The following is a 17688-nucleotide window of genomic DNA, read 5'->3' as shown; positions in this document are numbered from 1 at the left end:
GACAGTATAGAACATCTATATCAGTCTTCTTCAGACAATAATCATGAAAACTGAACAGAAAAGTCCTTTAAACAAGTACAAAAAACTGTCATGGGCTGGTTTACACTTTTACAACAGCTGTAATTTAACTGGATAACTGAAGAAATGATGCAGACATTTTAATCCAGTGCTATAGGTAGGCTCACAGAATTAGACCCAAAGGATTTGTAACTCCAAATGAAACCATTACAACTACAATGTCAATGTCAGGAGAGAGAGAAGATTACTTCTGTATTCTAGAGTTACTGCTCTGCACACTGCAGTCTGTTGAGGACAAGATTGCAAAGTACACTCGACTAGCAACGACATGCAGACTGTTTTCTTGTATTTACCCACAAATGTCAAAAAACGTTATGAAGTAAAAATGAATGAGTATTTTAAAAAAGAAAAAAAAAAAAACAAAACCACAACCAAAACAACCAAAAAAACAGCAAAAAAAAAAAAAAAACCCAAAAAACAAAAAACCCCCAAAACATGCCTCAAGTTATTGTCAAGCTTCCAACTTAAAGGCAGAGAAAGCGAAGTATGTACTCAAGGCTACTGATCTGAAGCACTATTAACACTAAAATCGGCAACCCGGGAGAAACGGCAGAGTTTCCTCCCGCCGGGCTGACGGCGCAGCCCGCCGCGCTCCCGCAGCACGTGCTTTTCCAGAGCTTTCTCTAGAGGGAGAAGCGAGGGCGGCTCCCACGGCCCTCTCCCTACGGGAAGTGTCAGGGATCTCGGAGGAGGCCTACTGCTGCCTCCCGAAGCCAGGTTTGCTTCTAACATGCCACAATGTTGCTTCTGCTTCCTTCGGACTTCTGGAGAGTGGGAAGCTGATCCCACCGGGGAACGGCTCTACGGGACTTGGTGAAGGGAGAAGCTATCGCGCTCGTCAACGAAAAAGGAACACGGGGCTAAATCCGGCAGGCCCTGCCCTGGCAAAGCCCCCCGCTGAGGGGGGGGGGGTCCTCGTTTTACCGAAGCGGCGGGCGGCACGGCACAGACCCGACGCCTCCAAGGCTCGTCCTGGCAAGGCTCGCTCGTGATGTGAAAGACAATGGGGTTTCTGGGTAAGCAAAGGTTGGGAAAAGCGGGGTCCCAAGGCTCCTCTTCGCTAAACGGACAAAAATAAAAAAAAAACCAAAAAAACCCCCCAACCAACCCATACAACCTTTTTATTTACAAGCTGAAAAACCCAGTTTGCAACTTTAATGAAAATTCCTTCATTCGGCAGAACCAGATGCATCGGCTGCCGAGATTGCTCCGTAGGCAAACCGGCGCGACCGCCCTACGCCACCTACTGTTCTTCCCGAACGCAAAGAACATTTCCAAGGTACAACGTCCCGTTGAATACCCTAGCATGAGGTAAGCAGTGTAAGGAAAAAGGAGTGCTTTTGAAAATGAAAATGAATTAAAATTGGTAGAAATCTTTGGCCTTTCTCTCAAGATGCGTTAAAGTGTCACGAAATCAAGAAACATGCTTCAAAATGCCATGTCATTCTGACTCTGGTAACTGTTACCTCCCTCCACCCAACCCAGAAAAAGAGGCACTTTTAGTGTTTCACAGAAGATCTCCAATCGTCTAGCAGACACGCTAAATAACCCTGCACAATTGTAGTCCCAGAATAAACCGAGTTTATCGACATTACAAAGAGTCTAAAAAAGCTTTTATGAGGACCTAGATATTCTCTTAACTACACTAAAAAGTCCACTGGTTGGGAATCTTTACATCAATTTAAAAACGCAGAAAAAGGGAAAGTAAAAATAGAAAGAGAGGAACTCTACAGAAACCTGGACCTAATTATGGAGAAATGAGAGACGGGGTTCTGAGATGGACGCACAGAAAGACAGCGAACTCAAGCGCAGTTCATTTCTTATCCCATCGTTAATTCTGAGCCCAGTTTGGTTTTGGTTTTTTTCCCCCCCTCTTCTTTTGATCCTCTGTTCGGCTATTTGCCCGCTAACGCGTCGAACTGGAAGAAACGGGAGCTGTGGTGTACGCGAAGGCCTGTGCGCACGTTTGCCTTGGCGCTCGGAAACCAGGCGCAACGCTCGCTCGGCCGGCGAGGGCGAGCACGCGCGTACGCCCGTAACGAAGTTCGGGTCTTTCCGCCCCTTGGCATAGCCAATTCAAAGGAACAATTTGGATACTCTACCTCACTATCGAATACGAGGTCTTTGCGCTACAAAACGATTAATAATTCATGTCGTGGTTCTTTTTTTTTTCTTTTTTTTTTTTTTTTGTTTTTTTTTTTTTTTTTTTTTTTTTTTTTTTTTTTTTTTTTTTTTTTTTCTTTTTTTTCTTTTTGCTTCACGTCATCACAGAACCTAGCACACCTTGCATGCATGCAGTTAACAGGGTATAAAACAAGAGGCGAGAAGAGGCGTGAGCAGGAGCAGCACTGTGGCATGCTAGTACAGGACAACAATTAAATATCTATGGGCCAGACGCTTCGCCGGGGGACGCTGGCACCGTTCCACTACAGCGGGGCACTGCTGAGCGACACGAGGTTGGGGGGGCCTCAGCCTGTGTGTCCAGAGCCCTCGAGCCAACGCACCCGACGTTCCTGCTAGACTGTGCTTCAGGCACCCCAAAACCCTGGCCCTGTGACACCGAAGCTCCGTTTCATCTATTTCTGAACACGTGATGCTCTGCTTAAGCAACCAGAACTACAACTGATGACTGAGGAGGAGGAGGAGAAGGGCAATACCCCACAACACGGCCGCGTGAAGTTCTGCAGCTGGGTCACGGAATTCCACCACAACTGTCTGGATTGGCTGAAAGATCCAATAACTTTGAGGAAAATGAATAAACTGTCCATATTAAAATACAAAAGTACTATCAAGAATCACTTCTGACTTTCAGGCTTAAATTCAGTGCAATTGACAAATGCATTGCTAAACGAAAAATGCAGCTTAAACGTACTCAAAACATTTGTGTCTATTCCTGGGAGCACAGTTTAAAATTATTGCACAGAATTTTTTTTTTTTTTTAATTTTTGTTTTGTTTTTTTTTTTTTTGTTTTTTTTTTTTTTTCCCATTAAATGACAGAGGTCAGCCACAGTCATGGACCTCCAGCAATAAAAGCAATATTTCAAGTGCCAGACACTCCATATATTAGGTTTCCTACGTACTGTAACTCACAGGGCGATCGCTCTGAACATTTGTAATATCTTCCAAAATCCCAAAAAGAGCTGGCACCGAACCACCGCGGTTGACTGCCTTGATGGGTAATGACTTTTTGTGGGTTTTAAACGCTGCGTGTGATAGCATCATAATCTTGGGGTACGTGTAAAGAACGCGCTGTTGACTTCTCTTTACCACTGGCAAATTGCTACCCTACCTTAGCCAAACTCAGACTTGCTTCAAGTCGTGTTTATTCCACGGAAATAGCAGAAATCAATGCCTGAAGAACAACGGTTAAAATGTCAAAGCTGCATTATCTCAATTAAATCAATTTATACCTGACTCGGAGGGGGAAAAAAAAACCCAACCCAAACCAAAAAACAAACAAAATAAAAGGTTGGAGATTAGCAATCAAAAGCCACAAAGTTATTTGTGGTTGAAATAGTGTTATAAAACTGATAACTTTGCCAAGCTCGGTAATATAAACCATTCCTTAAGTAAAATGCCTGTGACATAAATTTGACAACCTCTCTTCTTATAAATTTACACTCTTGGAATCTTACGCAAGACGTGATGCAACCTTTTCGACGACACATACGCGTAAACATAACCTCATGCTATCATTTACAAATCAAATCCACTGCCAGGATACTTTTAATCACATGAGCAGAAAAAGGTTTGCCATATACATCTGTCATCGTAAGAAAAATACTTGATATTGTAAACAGAGTAAAAGACACTATATAGTAGTGATTATTAAAAAAATAGCAGCTTACATCTACCCTATATTTGAAAAAAATGTAGTCACAAGATACAATAAACTGCAGGACTGGAGCAGCAGGGGAATTAGTGCAAGTATTCATCTTTTAAATAAGCTGAATCACTGCTATTAAAATAAACTTGAAGCAAGTCCTCTGTTGAAGATTATTATTTTTTTTTTTTTTAAATCTAAGGTAGTAAACATTTTGCCTCTTAATGGCAGTGTTATCAAATATATGCCAAAGATTTTATTTTTAAGAAAGAAAAATTACATGAGATACTTTTAATACTGGAGTTTGGTTACAATTCTACATCTAAGCTCCTACAAATAACGATGGGCAACGCTCAGAGAAGCTGTGGCATGAACCCTTGTCTGGAAAGATCTGAAACCCCTTCCAAGCGATCCCCCAGCTGTACTTTGCTCCTTTCCACAATAGTGCACGATTTAACCATATTTTTGTTATGGTCTTAAAGCAACAGAAGATGCATTTTCTTCTTCCTCTTTTTTTGTCCTTTTTTTTTTTTTTTTTTTCTTTTGGGCATCCCTGTATTTTTCTCTTCTGTATTTTTGTGCCCTTCTGTTCTTAAGTTTGGCAGAATTATGTCCCAAATAAGAAACTACTGCATTTTAGCCACGTCACCAGAAAATAAAACATAGCATTATACCCATTACTGTCGGACTTCGCAGATGCGCAGGACGTGAAATATCATGCCTCGAAGAAGGAATTTTTTTTTTTTTTTTTCTTCTCTCTCCATAAATCCCTTTTCCACCCTCCCTCTGTTCACAAAACTGTGCTCTGGGAGCCGCAAAATGTACCAAACATTATCAGGTTCAATCTACCTCTTCAAAGAATGCATTGAAATACGCTTCAAAGAAACATTTTTTTTTTTTTTTCCCCCCAAGGTGAAAAAAGAAAAAAAACCAACCCATAAACAAGAAACTAATTCACTCCCTTACTTCATGCATCCGTAAACTTAACCAAAACAAAACAGAAAACCCAATGTTTTAAAAGCAAAGGAAAAACTACTGCTGCAGATTCCTGTAAGTCCATTTTCTCTGTACACGCAAACTGCTCAACTACTGAGAAGGAAAACAAAAATACCCCGCGATCCACGGTCGCAATGGATTCGCAGGGGGGAAGGGGCAATGAAGGCTGCCGTTAGGATCTTCTGAATTTGGTATGTATATGGGTCTGCTCTTGTACACGGAATATTTCTCTCTCTCTCTCTCTCTCTCTCTCTCTCTTGCTCTCTCTTCTGTTTTTCATATCCAAAACCTTTAAATGTTATTTTGGGGCACAGCAGATTCCAGCACTTGGTGAACAGGATTCACAAGCTGTGACAAAACTCTGTCATCCTCTTCAGGGTGTAATTTTTTTTTTTTTTTTTCCCCTCTTTTTTTATATACAGTATATGTATATATTTCTTTTACGTTTGGCTGTAGTGGACTGGCCATGGTTCAATTGGGACTATAGCAGTACATGGGTCAGGGACAGTCATTTTGGCTATGTACACATTCATAGTCGGTCCATGGCTTCCAACTAGTAGCGCTATTTCCGTAGGTCTAATACACAAACCTGTAAGAAAAAAGAAATATATTTACAGAAACTGCACATTGCCCCGCGTCCCACATTCGTACCATTCCGCGTGAAATGCCCGAGCAAAACCTTCAAAGCAGATTCTGGTTTTGTCAGATAAAGACATCTACCAGTGAAATATAATTGTATAAAAGCTGTGCTTTTAGTCACCGAACAGTTCCAACGGTTGCGTAGTTGCTATGAGCTGTAAGTACATTCAAAACTGAGGGGACGAGGAGGGCTTTCGCTAGCAAACAATGTAAAACAAAATAAACCCAACGCTTTTAAAAGAGCAAAAACTACACGAAAACCAATCTGTCGCGAGTACCGCCAGCCTCTTGGGTCAAATGAACTGGAAGAGTGGAGAGGTTCCACGGCAGCTATATAAAAGGGTCCTCTAGGGTGGAACAGTTAATTAATTTCCACACAGGATATGCCTTGAATTTTCTTCCTTTCATGACATCATCTATACTTCCAAGACTAAAATGATATGCAAGACCAATTTAGTCTACTTAAAATTCAGAACTTTCTATTTTCTGTTTGGAACTCTACCAAAGGGACCTCCCTTACCAGCATGGAGCATGCGGGACAGGAGAACGCTTTGGCGTTAAGGTACCGCCCCAGAGTCCAGGCTACAAAGCTACCAGGGCTGCTTTTCAAAATACAATCCTTTTATTACTCTTACTTTATTCCAATTTTGCTTTTCCTTAGGCTCTCCTCTCCTTTCTCTCAAACCCACGGCAAAAGAGAGGCAAGCAAATAACAGCTACTGCCCTTGTCAGGGAGAATGGCACGTTAATATTTTCTGGCAGCACGATGTCAGGAGACCTAGGGGACGATTCCAGAACACACCACTATGAGATGGCAGAGGGTGCATTCATGATTAACCACACAATTTTATTCTCTGCTGCTTCTAAGCAATGGAAGCGGACTGGTATTTACATATAGCTCCTGTCAATGTTTAGGAAGTTTAATTATGAGCCTTCAGAAATCTGGACTTTGTTGTGCTGCTCCTCCTGTTGGAACGCAGCGCAGACGATATTTCATTCCTCTCATGCGTTGCGATGACATCACCTACACCAAACATTTTCACTCAAAAAGGGCAAAGAGGCAAACCCAAACTTGTTTCCAGACTATAATGGAAAGCCCAGCCACAATGAACACATTTCCACGGCAAGCCCCAGCAGGGACAGAAAATTTAATCTAAAGGCATCTTCACCTTCTGAGATTTTGGGAGGGTTTAGAACAGTAACGCATTAAGCGGGAATCAAGCCGCGTTCTCCTTTCAACATCACAGCACCCTTCTGTGCGACAATCTGCAGGTGAGCTGGCTGTATTGAACTACAGCTACAGAAGGAACCTGTCTGCGTTGTCATTCAGAAGATTTCCAGAAGGTGGCTGTTGTCAGAACATCAAACAAGTCAAGGCACACTTACTGAACCATCTGAAGCACTTGCTCCAACTTTGTCTCCTGCTGCATTCCAGCAAACCTCAAAAATCCCTCCTGTTCCCCGATAACTGTGAACTAGGGCACCTGTCTAAAAAGGGACAAAACACATGATCAGTGTAACAAAATCCAAACGAACAAGTAAAATTTGTGCAGCATTTAAAACTCCCCCACTGCTTGCAAAAGCTGAAATCCCCCGAGAAAACGCTCCAGGTGAGACTCGTGGACAACCTCGGCACTGTCCTGAAGGACGTGGCCAACCCAGCTATGGCACCTTGACCTCGTGCGTTTGACAGGCAAAACTGGGGACGGTCGCGACTACTTCCAATCGCTAAAAGCAGCCTTTCAAAAATTAGGATCCAATTCCCGGTAGCCAGAGATCACATCTCGCCTAACAACAAGGTCTGTAGCCGTCCATTCGCTCTCAGCCCTTTTTTTGCCAGAAACACAAAACCAGAATCAGTGCCCTTTCTTCAAAAGTTCTGTAGAAACACTGTCGCCATCTCACACTCATCTTCTCTCATTCTACATTCCCTTGTTTTTCAGTGAAATCCAATGCAATAGCGACCAGATTTGTGTATCTACATCCAGTCATCATTTTTCACAGCAAACCGGTTTTATCTGGAGCTTAAAGTTCAGAGGTAGCAAAGACAATTTTTGGATGCACCATGTTACTGGAGACACTTTGCAGAATACATTTTGTTGTTGGTTTTTTTTTTGGTTGGGTTTTTTTGGTGGGGTTTTTTTTTTTGCTCAGTAAAGACAACGTAAAGACAATTATTACTTCACCATAGACAAGCACTCAAAGAGAGAAATTAAATATAGAATCATAGAATCACTTTGGTTGGAAAAGCCCTTTGAGATCATCGAGTCCAACCTTTAACCTAACCCTGCCATCCATTATCAGACGTAACCTTAGAACAAAGAGAAAGAAAGTGGATCGAGATGTCAGCAAGGGCAAAGCTCTTTGTGGCCGAAGCACGATGGAGCAACAAAGGCTGGAAGGGTGCTGATGGAAAAGACCAAACCCCAAACTTCCAAACAGACAGAAGAGCTCTACCTGCGTATTCCAGATGTGTACACATTTATCAAAGGAGCCGCTGGCCAGGTACCTGCCATCAGGACTGAAAGCTACACTGTACACAGGTTCTTGATGCTTTGTCAGAGTATGAATACAAATTCCTCGGTCTACGTCCCATAACCTAACAGTAGAGTCAAAGGATGCACTGTCAAGGGAAAAAAACGCAGATTAATTACATCTCAATTTGATGTATTTTTGTTTCTAACATAAACACAAGATGCTAAAGCACGCCACGTGCTGCAAAACGTTCTGCGAACCTACGTATATAAAAAGCGATGCAAAAATAACGCTTTTAAAAAATGCACTTTAAAACAGGATTAAATAGTACCTTGCTAACATAAGATTGGCATTTGGATTATTTGTTCCTGGTCCTGTAGGACTCCATTTGATAGTATAAATTTCTTTGTTGTGTGCTTGTAAGTCATGGACACAACTGTCTTGTTTCATACTCCAGATCTAGGACACAAACAGAAGAAAACACAAAGACGTTTCGCACAATATCGTACTAAAATACATTTTACATCCTCCGCCTTTACCCTTTGCAGCCTGACTGCCACCTTTTAGGCCACATTTGCTACGACTACTGAGGTTGCTAGAGTTATGACGACAAATATTATTCCAGTACCCTCCATTCTTGGAGTTGTAAGGACCCGATGGGGTTAATGAGGAATAAAGGTGCCCGTCTACAGAAACCACCCTGCACGTGCTAACTGCGAGCCCCTTGAAGAGTGCCGGGAAGATAACAGATGCTAAAATGAGAAGAGCAACGTGTGTGTGTTCACGTCTGCGTTGACAAAGTATCGCAGCCCTATTTTTAAATGAACTTCTTGCTACACAGACTGAGTGAAATCAAGGGAGAGTAGCGAAATTCTCTGTTTTCATACAAAGCCATAGGCGCATACTGCAAAAACGTTACGGCACTTCCCCGGCTTATCAGGAGTTGCCTTGCCAGGTGTTTGCTCAGTACTTCCCACAGAGGAGGAGCTCCTTAGGACTCTGACTCCTGCATGATAACCTTCAACAAACAAAATAACTATTGTACTCGTAATAACTATTTTATAACTCGTAATTCTATTACGAGTTTGCATTGCGTACAGCGGGGCTTTGGAAGGCTTTTATACCTTTTCCTAAATGAGAAACTCGATAGAGTAGTTAATCATCCGAATGCTTGCTTTGATGGTATCTGGCTTAGTGGTGCTTCCAGCTCACCTCTTGTTCGAAAAAGCCAACAGGAGCATGCTTAAGCTCAACTGTATTTAAGATGCAGTTGGGGTCTATGTTTAAATGAATGATGCTTTCCAGAACTGGTGCCTCACTGAAAGGGAAATTGATTTTCAATGTGCAGACAGAATTAAAATTGTATTTCCAGTTTAAATCGATGGGATCAAAATCTAGCTTTTCTTCCCAAAACGAGTATAGATGAAAAGAGTCCATATTAGTTGCCCTCAAGAACATCAAGTTGGCGTCACAAGAAAGAAAAAAAAATCAATCAATCAATCACTAGGCACCTTCCACGTGCTTCAAAACCTTCATTCCTACTGCCACTGAAACGCAGGTGATCCACAAGCGATTAGTGGTGCGTAGACTTATCCACAAGCAACTGGTCTTCCAGTGAATCCTGAACAAAGTGATAAAATTCTTCCCAGGCTGGACTGAATTCAGAACAGCGACCAAGAAGTGAGTTGCCTGAGCCAACAAACGGTGACCTGTTCCCAGTTGTCACCTCTCTACTCCCCAAGATGCAGCAGCAACAGCTTGAGCTCTAGACCGGAATTCATCTCACCTGAGTTTCAGCTGCCTGAGGATGAAATATCTGGCTTAAGTTGGCTCTTCTGCCTCCATCCATTGCCGATGGAGAACAACTGATGCTCTCAGGGGTTTACTCATCACACTTGACTTAGACACTTAACGTCGGAAAGGATGAATTGCTCTTCAGTGGTGCCAGACACTCTGTTGACTAAAGATGTCTAGACATCTAGCTCTAGACTGGAGATTTAAAGCTTAAACGTTGATATTTAGATAAGGGGATCTCCACTGCAAGCGCCTGACTGCGTGCCAGCACAGGAGGGGATATCTGGCTGCTCACTCAGCCATTCCCTGTCTCGGATTAAACAGTGGTGAGCTGGATGGAAATGACTGTCCCAAGGGCTAGGAGGTATTTTTGTGCGGGGCTCTAGTGCGCCTTGAAGTCACACGATAAGTTATAGTATCCCCTGCATTCACAAGTTTGCCCCAGTTCTACAAGAAAGCATGTTGCTCTGAATTATTTGGGGGAAAAGTGTAGGTGCAGTTGAAAACTACAGAATGACTCCCGATGAATTGGAAAAACCAAGGAGTAGACACAGCCTCTTAAGAAAGAAATACGCCAAAGGTTTTAACTAGAAAGAAAGGGAAAACAGAAGAAATCCAGGGAGGGAGGCAGTCGCCCACTCCCGTACGCACTACACGACATGCATTCCAACTCCTCCTGTTAACCAAAAGCAACCATCAAGTGTGACAGCTTAATGATTAATGACCCGATTCTGTAAACAGCTAAAAGCACCTAATAAATCACGCTCCAAGTCGCAGCGTGGCAGCCTGTAACAAGTTCTCTGGACCAAAGCTTGGCTCTGATTAATAAGGATTTGCTAGGATTGCCTAATCTCGTTACATTAAAAAAGAACAAATATTAAACGACACGGCCAGTAGAGCGATACTGCCGGATAGCCCGAGCCAACGGTGTGCGTTCCGGAGGCCCCCAGGGACAGGAGCCAGCACCACAACTCCCGTTACCTTCAGAGTCATATCATCAGAGCAGGACGCCAGAAGATTACCAGTCGGATCCCATTTGATTGCGTTTACTTCATTCTAAAATTGAACAGGGAGAGTGAGTTGGAGTCTTCGCTTCCATTACAAATGACAGCTTACGGAAGATAAAGTTGGACAGCAGTCGTGAGTATTCGTATAATTGTCAGTATTTCAGCATTTCATTTTCATTCCTAGCTTTGCCTTCAATAGCAACACCTTTCTGCTGCCTGTTCTTCAGATTTTCCCACGCGTGCTCTTACACAACACAGGCTGTGCACAGCAAAGCCTTGAAGTTCCCACGTTTCTTCTTCTAAAGCTCCCTTTTGCTCCACCACCCTGGCACCGGTAAAAGAAAGCTGCGCAGGGGAGCAAAAATTGTTCTAATAACGGCCGCGACTGCGGTTACCGTATGACCTGAACTACAACTCCCTGCGCAGGGACCTCTGTCGCCCGTTGCCAACGACCAACCACCGGTCAAGCGCCGCATACTGGGCCCCCAAATCTCTCGGTAATAAAAATCCCGCAGAGCAACGCCCAATTCTCCAGTACTTACTGTGTGACCCTGGAAGGTTTTGATGGGCCTGTCTTGTCCTAGTTTGCAGACATGAATACACATGTCTGTGCTGCAAGAGGCAAACGTGTTGTTACTCTGCCAATCAACATCTAATGCTGGTGCTAAAAGAGAAAGAAAGATATTTAAAACTACGGCTTGTGTTCCGCAGGAGCTTGATTTGCAAATTCAGCATGCGTCACCTCAGAACAGATGCCAACAGGAAGCAACCATTAATCTTACAGCCGTTCTAAAGATAATCAAACACCACAAACAGGAAGAAACGCAGCCAAAACCGGTCTTACACAAAGAAATGAAACAAAATTTAACAGAAGGCATTTAAACACGGACCAGATCTGAAATGAAATAGTTATACAGAAGAGAGCGCAGCAGGACACCAAGCTGTGGTTAAGTCATCTATAAATAAATCTCCAGAGTCGGCACGAGGAACAGGTTCCCACGACTTAACGCATCGTCACGCAGGAGCGCGTCCCCGCTAACCGTCCCTGCTTGCGCTGACAGACGGCAGCCAGCGGAAGGTAACGACGGATTTCCTTTCTTTAATTCCAGCATTAGAAGGTGTGGTAACTGGAAGCTTCATCACGGGCGACATGTTCCATTTGATCAAGCCCAGAGATTTACGGCAGATAGCACGCAGAATTGTTCGGAGTAAATCAAGAATTGATGGGTTTGATCGTTGTCCTGCCGTAGCGCGAGTGGAATAAGAAGTGGAAGGGAGGCGCATTCCTTCACGGCCCTTCAATGACACCTTCGTCATCCTCTCCGTTCTGCTTTCCAGCTGATTCTGGCGGGCTTGCACGGCACGCAGCCCGCAGAGCAATCTGTCTGACCTCCCGAGAGGCTGCACTCGCATCCCAGCTGGCCAGGGAAGGGCCCCTCAGCTGGTCTGTGGGCAGACAGACTGGGGACGGCACAGCAGGCAGGGCAGGACACTGGGATGCGGAGCTGGGATTACTGGAGCAGGAAGATGAGAAACGCAGCCCTGGGCTGATAAACACAAACCCTTCGTGGCCCACCCACTTGATCTGTCTGACCCCACACTACGGAAAGTCGGCAGTATTGGGGTTATCTCTTACCACTTTCATAGAACTGCAATAAAACTGTGAGTTACGAAGTTATAAAATCAGAACAATTCTATCGTCGTTTACACACTCAGAATTAATAAGACTACACATATGGGAGTCCGTACCCAAAAGACTACCTGAGGGCTCTAGAATGGTGTAAATAAGCACCCTAAACTTCAGATTGTTTTCTTTATTTTAATAAAGAACACTTTTTTCCTCTTTTCAGATGACAAACCTGAATGATCAAAATCCAGACTTACCAGAATGAAAAGGAAACTGCTGCTTGGCTTCGCCAGTGTGGGCATCCCAAATAATCGTGGTCTGTATCGAACAGATAAACAAGCAATAAACAAACTTGCACGAATTGCTGATTTCCCCACCACTACCACCACTCACACGTATCAGACCACCTAAGCCTGCCTCCCCACTGCCCAGACCTGCTCCCAGTCATACACTTCTAGTGTTTTACCCAGTGCTAAAGGGAACGGCAGCAGATGCACAGACAGCAGGAGGAAACCTTAATACGTTGCCATATCAGAAAGGCATTTTAACCACAACGTTTTGGGGGCTGAGGGGAAAAAAGGGGATTGTGGGCTTTTTTTTTTTTTTTTTTTTTTTTTTAAACAAACAAAACCTAAATAGATTTATCTCCTCAGTCCTATTTATGTTTTTGTAATCCACTCCACACACCTATTTTAATTTCAAATATTTGTATAGTCAAATTGTGACTTCAAATGCTCATTTGTCCCTATGGAGATCTTATATAAACAGTCTCATACTTAACAATCTGAAAGATTTGATTTAAGGGTGTAATTTTGTTCTGAGTTGTTCTCTCGCAATACTACTGATCTCTTTCTGATGAAAGCAGCCTTCCATGCCAAAATCAGCATTTTAAAGTCACTGTATTCTATGCCAATATTCCTGACCCACCTCAACGATCAGTGACAATTTTGACAGCGAATTCAGCGGAAGCACGAACTGACCACACACATTATTTATGGAAATAAATAAATAAGGTTGGGTCAGTCTTTCTGCTCATGGAGAATATTTTTTCAAAGCGTGATCTCAGATGCTTTGTCCAAGGAGTTTTATTGACTGAAACGAGGCTTCCATCTCCTCCAGAGTATTTTTCTGCAAATCAAAGCTGTGCCTCCACAAAGATTTAAAAGCTGGCATAAGCCACCACAGCTGCCAGAAGAACCCCATCCTTTCCACGCTTTGAGACATTTACTTGTCCTTCCTTCGTGCCAGCACAAGCATTTAGAAAGCTGGGCACTAAAGCAAACCAGGTCGAATGCGTGCAGGACAAAAAAAATCAATAAATAAAGGGGAAAATCTACTATTTTTGTCTGACACTGCCAGTTTTAAGTGTTGTGGGCCTGTGGTCTTCCTGAGCTTGCAGTTTGCCCGTCTCATGAAGAGAAAGCCTCGATTTACTTCTGCACCTTGAATCAGTTACAGAGGAAAAGCTAAGCTCTTTGAATAGCCTGTTCTAGTCTTTGAATTTGGCTGAAGCCTATCCTGCACCGCCGTGGGCCCTTCCTGCCATTCGTAACATCCCTCACGCTAACAACACCTTTGAATTTAAAGACCTTGTGAGTCTTTAAGCTTGTTTAGAGACGTGAAATAAAACACAGTTAAACAACGAGCTCCGTGGCATTACACTCCTGGCACCTCCCCAGTCAGATATATTGACTTTTATGTCCCAGCTCTAACCTTTTTCATCATTCTCAGGCTTGACTGATAGCCAAAGCAGCTTCAGCCTATTCCTCCAGTACGATTTATTTTTTTTTCCTGAGCCTTTGCATGAAGTGATTCATTAAATTTTAGATTATTTGGTTTTACAGAGGTTTAATGTTCCCGCATTCGATGCACTTATTTCCAACTTACGCTAACCTGATTGGGAAGAGATCCAGGGACACCAAAATCTAATGAATTAAACTATCTCAATAAACTACTATAGAACACAAGCTAGCACAACAAGCTCTTTGCAAGCACATATTTACGTCCCATGCCTTTAGTTTCATCTCCTTACTCTCTATAGCTTTGCTATTATGCTTACAATTAGATTATAACGGTGAAGGAAAGAATTTTAATTTTACCAAAGATTCTCTCACCTTGTCCACTCCTGCACTTAAAATGAAGTTTCCTTTCTTGTTCCATTTTAACGCAAATATAGGACCTTTATGTTGCCCTAAGGTGCTGGCAAGATTACCTGAAAATTTATATTGATATGAATACATTAAAAAAAAATTAAAAAAAAAAACTATGCTGTGAGCCACAATACAGGAAAAGATACTGGAAATTAAAAGTATTTCACTTACCATCTTTAGTCCATATCCTTGCAAAGCCGTCGTAAGACCCAGTTGCCAGAAGTGTACCTTCACTCTGCCAGGAAAAAGGGTGTTTTATTATTTTTACCGCATAAGGCAAAGCTAAAGAGCACAAAGCAGATGTCCAGTAGCGTACACCTGCCTAAGATTTAGGATGTTTCTTCCATTGACTAAAACTTATTAAAAAGAAGTCCCCGAAGAACAAGACAAGAAAATACAACGCACCTCCAACCCAGAACTATTTCAGGAGCCGTAGCTGAGGACGCTCAGTTGCTGTCACTTAAAGCTGGACCGTGCAAAACCATGGGTAGAATTTTCTCGGGGTGTTTTCAGCACTACTTACGTTCCAATCCAGCGATGTCACGTCTTTGTTGCTGGGTACGTCCTGCCCTCCTTCTCGTATGCAGTGCCGAAGTACCAGCTGCGTAGAGCCGCTCGTGCTGTTTTCACTGAGGTTCCATATCCGTGCTGTCGAATCTCCAGATCTACAGAAGAGTTAACAAGGCTATAACTCCCGCTATAACTCCTGCTCCCAATTAATTCCGTTTAAAAAAGTATTCCTTTCAAAACAGCAAAGGCTGTGGCATTTGATGGAGAGGGCGCCGGGGCAGGTATTGTTTTGAGGCGTCACCACCAGGGTACAGAAGTACGCCCGGGAGCGCTGGAATCGCGTACACGGGTGGTGGTGGGGGGGGGCACGCACATACCCTGAGGCCAGAAGGTCACTAACGGGATTCCAGGCACAGATGAAGACTTCAGACTCGTGGCCACGCAGCACCACTGCCTTGTTGGGAGGGATCTCAACATCTCCATCGACTTCCATCATATCTGTGTGATTATCTGCATTATGGGAAACAACAGTAGAGAGAGGTGGATTTTAATATTTTGGGACAATGGTTCCGTAGGGTTCATCCATATGGTTCCCTGGGCTGCCCAGGGAAGGGGTCGAGTCCCCAGCCCTGGGGGGATTTAACAGCCGGGCAGAGGCGGTGCTGAGGGCCAGGGTTTGGGGGTGGGATGGCAGGGGTAGGGGAACAGTTGGGCTTGGGGATCTTTAAGGGCTTTTCCAACCTCAACGATTCTGTGATTCTATGATCTTCTTTGGGGATGAGCAAAACAATTAATTCACAATTTACGTGGACCAAAATTTGACAAAGCTGTAATGTTCCTTTATTTTTCCAGTTCCAATTTATGAAGTTCTATAAACAGATGGGGAGTTTCAAAGACGCGAGAAAGCTCTTAGCCCTTCTAAACCTCAGCATCCAAATGGATTTCATTTTGAAACTTCAAAATTGAGGCCAAAAGTTAATTTTTTGCCATGTTAAAAAATAAATGCTAAAATTACTCACAGTTTTTTAGGCACGATACCGCATGGGACAATATGTTACTCGTCTATCTTGTGCTTTAAAAATACAACCGTGACACGTGTGTTTTCAAAAAAATCTCTCTTTTCACCAACTGCAGTCAAACAGGTTTTAAATCTACATCTCAGACGCTTCATTTCCAAAAGGGCTTTAATTAATACAATAACATTTGGTGGCACGGTAAACTGGTAACAGAGCTTTTGAGACTGCTTCGGCAATTACCCTGGAACTGTGGCAATACAGAGCTTGCTGCGCGGAAGCGGCGTGGAATCCATACTGTTCTGTAAAGCACACCGGGGGTAATTCAGCTGACAAACCCCTTCTCTCGGCAGCTACCATCAATCATCTTCTATTATTAAAAATAAATTCACGCTGAGTGTAAACGCAGAACGTACAAAATGCAGAACATAGGAAATGCTCTGTATTTATTCACCGTGGTTAAACAAACCGTTTCACACCTATGGCTTAATTTAACATTACGGGTTTCTGTCGCTGTTCGTACATGTGAGAAAACAGAAAAGGCTCTTAGGACACAGATATTTTTAAGAGCAAGCACTGTATAAAAGGATGCTGCAATTAAAGGGCCTCAGCGCCAGCATCATTTGGCGCACCGGCCAGCAGGGGTTGCTGGTATATCACATTTAACAGTGGCTGAGACCTCAAGATTAGGCTTACTCTACCCAGTTCACAGTTAAAAACTAAGTATTCTTTGAGATTTTTAAACGAATGCATCAAAGCAGAGAGCTTACTTTTTTAAGACAAAGATTATATTTCCAATTTATTTATTATATATAATAATGGGAAAAAAAAAAATCAGTAAAACCCAGCTGTAAAATGCAAAACTTGTACACAACTCAACACGAATATTCTCTCAAAATATTCTGTCTTTTCTTCAGGTGCTTTGACAGCAGGAGCTGTAACTCCCCCTCTCAAAGGCGCAAGTCAGACTTCCAGAACAATATTTACAAAATCACATTTTAATGCCTGACCTGAACTTTTCTATGCTAAGCCTGACGGGAAGGTCAGCTCCTCTGACCAGCGATGACAAAAACTCACTGGTTTCCTCAATCACAGCTAAAACGGAACTGATGAATAAACCAAACCTGCAAGCAGCTGCATCAAATAATTCTGAATAGTGACTCGTGAAAATACTGATAAAGGAGACAAATGGCACAGGATTTGTGTCAGCAACCACGATGATCTCGGCATGCCGGGGAGTCTGCCCGACAGCGAGCTGCTTGCAGCTCCCCGATTCAGGGTTAGCAGAACATGGCCAAAGTTGTTTGTGGAGCTTCACAAGCAAGGCTCAGGTTTTAACCAGCTGCAGATTAGCAGACTCCTCTCCTTGTTACTTCTACAGCGGCCAAAGCTGAGGAGATGCAATATTTAGAGTCGTCTCTGACTTTTTTTTTCCCCCCCTCTTTATGCAAGAGCTTTCAGAGGGTCCTGCAAAAAACCTTCAGATGATGGGAAAGGAGCAGTACTGGAAGTGAGACCCGTCAACGGAATATTATGAATTAATATCACAGAATCATTTAGGTTGGCAAAGCCCTT

The 17688-nt window shown here is 43.1% G+C and overlaps 1 protein-coding gene across 2 annotated transcripts in view; it reads right to left on the bottom strand.

Moving 5' to 3' along the window:
* Positions 1-5273: 5273 nt before the first annotated feature.
* Positions 5274-17688, bottom strand: part of LOC104126197 (TBL1X receptor 1) — a 62490-nt gene continuing 50075 nt past the window's right edge. For both annotated transcript variants that reach the window (XM_035894111.1, XM_009638731.2), the window contains 11 exons: positions 15478-15610; positions 15114-15255; positions 14762-14825; positions 14555-14652; positions 12698-12758; positions 11356-11477; positions 10788-10862; positions 8344-8471; positions 7995-8160; positions 6924-7025; positions 5274-5487 (listed from right to left, as the gene is read on the bottom strand). In XM_035894111.1, the coding sequence (XP_035750004.1) occupies positions 5461-5487; positions 6924-7025; positions 7995-8160; positions 8344-8471; positions 10788-10862; positions 11356-11477; positions 12698-12758; positions 14555-14652; positions 14762-14825; positions 15114-15255; positions 15478-15610 (1118 nt within the window). In that variant the 3' untranslated portion in view covers positions 5274-5460. The remainder of the gene's footprint in view (positions 5488-6923; positions 7026-7994; positions 8161-8343; positions 8472-10787; positions 10863-11355; positions 11478-12697; positions 12759-14554; positions 14653-14761; positions 14826-15113; positions 15256-15477; positions 15611-17688) is intronic.

The sequence above is a fragment of the Egretta garzetta genome, unplaced genomic scaffold, assembly GCF_000687185.1.
Source record: "Egretta garzetta isolate BGI_Z169 unplaced genomic scaffold, ASM68718v1 scaffold560, whole genome shotgun sequence".
Lineage (NCBI taxonomy): Eukaryota > Metazoa > Chordata > Aves > Pelecaniformes > Ardeidae > Egretta > Egretta garzetta.
This window is presented reverse-complemented; position numbering and strand designations above follow the sequence as displayed.